Source organism: Alligator sinensis, unplaced genomic scaffold, assembly GCF_000455745.1.
Source record: "Alligator sinensis unplaced genomic scaffold, ASM45574v1 scaffold54_1, whole genome shotgun sequence".
In the NCBI taxonomy this organism is placed as follows: domain Eukaryota; kingdom Metazoa; phylum Chordata; order Crocodylia; family Alligatoridae; genus Alligator; species Alligator sinensis.
In genome coordinates this window covers 1,830,997-1,836,010 of record NW_005841962.1, presented here as the reverse complement: position 1 = coordinate 1,836,010, position 5,014 = coordinate 1,830,997, and the positions used below count along the sequence as shown (strand labels likewise).

General features: G+C 43.8%; 1 protein-coding gene across 1 annotated transcript in view; it reads right to left on the bottom strand.

Annotated features, from left to right (window-relative positions):
• Positions 1-2,255, bottom strand: part of CDV3 (CDV3 homolog) — a 14,935-nt gene extending 12,680 nt beyond the window's left edge. Inside the window, exon 1 of the mRNA XM_025200279.1 lies at positions 2,176-2,255. Coding sequence (XP_025056064.1) covers positions 2,176-2,186 — 11 coding nt within the window. The 5' untranslated portion in view covers positions 2,187-2,255. The remainder of the gene's footprint in view (positions 1-2,175) is intronic.
• Between the last annotated feature and the right edge of the window lie 2,759 nt (positions 2,256-5,014).

The following is a 5,014-nucleotide window of genomic DNA, read 5'->3' as shown; positions in this document are numbered from 1 at the left end:
GTAAAGCGACCAAAACGCTGGCTTGCATCCATAGATGCTTCTCAAGCAAATCCCGGGACGTCATTTTCCCCTTGTACTCGGCCTTAGTGAGGCCGCAGCTGGAGTACTGCATCCAGTTTTGGACTCCACAATTCAAAAAGGATGTGGAGAAGCTTGAGAGAGTCCAGAGAAGAGCCACGCGCATGATCAGAGGTCAGGGAAGCAGACCCTACGATGACCCCCAAGGGATGATGACTAGGTCGAATGGTCATAAACTACTACAAGACCATTTCAGGCTGGACATAAGGAAGAATTTCTTTACTGTCCGAGCCCCCAAGGTCTGGAACAGCCTGCCACCGGAGGTGGTTCAAGCGCCTACATTGAACACCTTCAAGAGCAAACTGGATGCTTATCTTGCTGGGATCCTATGACCCCAGCTGACTTCCTGCCCTTTGGGCAGAGGGCTGGACTCGATCTTCCGAGGTCCCTTCCAGCCCTAATGTCTATGAAATCTATGAAATAATTACCCCTTCTCCCTTACTTTCTGTTCCAGCCCCTACCTGGCCCAGTCAGGAGCTGCCGCTGCTTCTCCCTGGCCAGGCTGGGGCTAAGCTACTGTCGACTGCCTTGGAGGAGCAGAGCTGAAGCAGAAAGTCACAGCCAGGAACAGGGAGATGGGGAGGGGAGGGGAGAGCAGGGGATGGAGATGACATAAGGGGGAAGGCAGACAGGGGTGGGGGCAGGCACAGAAACAGAGGGTAAGGAGGTTGGGGGCAAGCAGCAAGGACAGGCATGGAAGGGCAGGCAGCAGAGATTACAAGGGGCAAGGGACAGGGGTCTGGCCCCTGACTCCCCACTTTGGCTTTCCCCACCACAGCATTGAGGGAATAAATTAATTAGATTCTATACATGGAACATTATAACAAATTTATAATGTTCCATGTATAGAATCCAATTATTGGGCAGCTGTCTTAAATTTTGCATCATCTTAGATTTGGGTAAATATGGTAGTTAACAAGGAACTTTTCTTATCAAGGAATAAACTTGCTCGAAGGGTGACAATCCAAAAAGCTCATTTTCAGAACCAATAACAGTTTTGATGCTAGGGTAAAACCCTATATAAAGGGCTCTAATTTTTAAAAAGAATTAAGCGAATTCCTTCAGCAGAGTCAGGAAAAGGTTTAAATTGGAAACTTACAAGTAACTAACACAGTAGCAAAAATGCCCACCATCTTGGACTTTTTGTCTTTAAAACTAAAATATTTATTTTTCCTGAATCTGAAAGGACAATGGAGCACCTCACTTTTAAGTTAGCAACTTCATTCAGATAGATCCACAGATTCTGCTGAAGGTCACAAATTCTGCTATTGGTGCCACAAAAGAGAAGTGTGCCATCTTCAAGAAATTTAAAAAGGCCTTTCCTTGATTATTTATACCAACTATAATTATAGCATTATCCATACTTACAGGTTGCTTCAAGCACTGTGCCTATAGAATTCAGTCATTCAGTTCATGTAATTGGAACAAGGATTATATAAAATATGCCTTGTAAAACTGTGGTTACCATGCCACATTCTGCCTCTGAAAAGATTGAGAACTGTGGCTATGGCAGACCTACATAGTCTAATCTTGCAGACACTGAACAGATGATCATAGAAAGTCTGCTAAGTAGTGCAAGGTGTACAAGCAAGTAAAAGTTTCTGCTACAGAATCCTTGATATTTACTCCCATAACCCAGATGCTGAATTGACTGAAGAATGCCCAAGAGAAATTGCCAAAGAAAATGGAGGGCATGAGTAAACTTCCCCTTGTTTTGTCTTTGAACACCCTCTACTTACAAAGAGAACATGAAGCACTGTTGTGTCAGGCCTGAAGATTAAAGTGCTTTCTGTCATGCCAAAATACAAAAAAAAATAAAAAATTGTTGAACTGAAACAGGTTATAGTTAAGCCAGCAAGATCTTGAGAATTCAAGATTGCCTCCGTGCCTGAGAACTGATTTCAAGGTCTCCAACCTGAATTTCTATTTGCATCCTAGAGAATGTTCATATCCAAATTTATTTTCTGACATCATAGAACTGTTGGTGAAAGTATAACAGAAACCTTTGTTAAAACAAACTTTGTGGAAATGGATTTCCAGTTAACAGGCTATTTTTAGGAATAGGTGCAGATTACCCTGGAAAAATAACAGCAATACCTTATTTGCATGGAGTGAACTCTAAGCCCACTATAGTCAATCTCTTCTTTTTGCTCAAACTCCTTCCAATCATCCTCTTCCTGTAAGAAGAGAGAAATTTTATAAGCTCATTACCACTTCCACACCATGACAAAAGTGCAAGTAGCACACAAGACTACAACATTAAAATGTATGCAAACAGAACCAATATTTACAGTCTCCTACTCATCTACTCAGCCACCTGAACTCACTAGTACATACAGTAAAATAACTTACATTGAAGTTGGGAGAAAAAAATACAGTATTAATACTTTTAACCATCATAAGCAAGATGAAAGAAGCTAAAGGTTGAATACGCTTGTAACTTGAATTCACTCAAGTTAGACTACCCATAAAAAGATACCAATTTTAGCAGATACATTAACAGATCTAATCTTTAGATCATCCAAAATATATCAGAAACAGGACCTGACCATACATCCTCCTAGATCAATGGTTCTCAATGTTTTTAGATTCAAGACAACCCTCGAAACATACCAGTACTTGGCTTTCACTCATTTTTTGACTGCAGGAAAAAACCCAGAGGAATTCTTCTGCCGCAAAGAATTCAGAAAGGCCAAAACAGGTCAGGTGGGTTTTGACACTATGGATACCTGCTCAACATCTGTAGGTTTATCTCGTGAGTCATGTGTAGGCATTTGCATACCCAACAACATTAAGATTGTGTGGCACTCCAAAGCACCCTTAAGGCTCTCATGGCAGCCTGGCTAAGAATCACTAATCTACACTCAAATTCAAGGGTTTGGTTTTCTTTAAATCTTATTTTATAGCCATAGAAAGACTTTAAAAAGTATCTTTGTGATAAGAAAAAAAATCATGCAATGTTGATCTAACTGGTTACAATGCCCCTGCTGTTGCCTAGAGTGTTACCAAGATGAAGAATAAATTTTAGACTCTAGTCAATCTTATTCTTCTTTTTCACAAGCCCATGAACAAGAGGGAAATTCATATAGGTTTTACCTTGATGCCCAAGAACTATACATAGATTTCAGGTTGATGCCCAAGAACTATACATGGATTTCAGATTAAGCAGACTGGAATTTCAATTGGAGTAGAACAAAATAAAAAGCAAGGTAAACTAAACAGAGATGATAACCACCTCACCCCTCACAGCATCCAAAAGGTTGAAAAACAGGCTGGAGATGCTAAAATGTGTTAGGACTGGTAACTAGATTCCCCCCTCCCCACCACAAAGAATGCTTTGACACACTTCCGACACCCTTTAGAGGTCTTACAATGGTGTTTAATGTCAATATAAATTATTTTTTTAGATCAAAGTAGCCAACCTGTGACGTCTGTGCCACTTGTGGCATGGGCAGCCTCTGTGTGTGACACCTGATGGATCAGGGAGGGTACAGGCAGCACAGGGGCTGATAGAGCAGGAAGCAGAAAATAGAATAGGAGGCCAGGCAGGGAGCACAGGGCTGGAAGTGGAAAGCAAAGGAGGCTGGGCAGGGAGCAGAAATCAGAACAGTAGATTGGGAAAAGGAAGGGGACCCTAGTGGCACTCAGAAGAGCACAAGGCTAATTAGTGACACCTGCTAAAAAGATTGCCCCCTCAATATTCTCCAGCAGTGGTTTTCAACCTTTGAAACCACAAGTGGGGTTTGTTCCTTAGTGATAGTCTTGAGCTCACCAGGGGAGTGCAAAGGACCTGGGAGAATAGCTAAAAAGAAGGCGGTCCGAGGGGGCACAGGGGGCAACGAATCAGGGAAATCACCCTGGGCCCTGCAGAGCTTGAAGGAGTGGTCAAGGTGACTCCACACCGCTGGCTTTGCATCCAGCTGCTCACTACCCCCCCTTCTTCCCCCTCTGCTGATGGCGGTGGCAGCTTCTTCAGGTCCAGGGAATGTGGGATCTGAGTGGTGGTGGGCACATAGGCAGATTTGCCCTGGGCCCCGCACCCTGCTCAGTTCGGCTCTGGCTAAAAACATTTCACAGAAGTATTTTTTGTAGTATTCTTAGGGGCATTAGAGAAGTGACATATTAATCTATGTGCTATATTAATCTGTTTTCAACCTGTGATCCACAAACTATGTCTAAGGGGTCCAACAAAAGATGACTATGAACAGCCAAAAACATATGAATACCCACACTTACAATTCAAAAGCGTCCGCACCTCTATTCAAAACTGTTTTGTGTCCACAAATTAAAAAAGGTGAAAACTATTGTTCTGGATGAAACATACTTTCCACATCTTTACACTGAAGAATAAAAATAAAACTCAAACTTAAATGAACCAGGAAGCAGTTGTTATCCTTGCTGCACAGAAGTGGGAATTGCAGGCTACCAGGCTACATGACTTAATAGCCAACCTTGGGCTAGGAAGCCACGCAGGTCTTGCACTCCCATGTTTCAGTCCATAAAGAAAATTCTAAAGCAAGTGCATTGGAAGGACGCCTCCCTGCCAGCCAAGTCACCCAGAGAACGGCTTCCTGTGCTCTCCAGGCCTCTACCACCCGCCATTTGCCAGACGCTGGCTCCTGATCTAAAAATGGAACCAGGCCTGATTTATTCAATCAACCAGCTATTCCGGCCCTCCTCTTGCAAACGCTGTCCTGATCTGGCCATTCGCAAAAGCTATTGTCAGGCCACATCTCTCTGGACTACAGAGGAGGCAGCCGGGGCACCAGATCCCGGTGGGTCAGAGAGCACAGCTGTGGAGCCACGTGTTGCGAGGGGGAGGGGGGGGCTGTGGAGGCCTCTTAAGGAATTTTCCTTCCCTGCAACTGCTGAAACGCAGGAGACGCAGACCCTGCCCCTGGGCCCGCCCCGAGACAGTAGATGAGAGACTGGCTGC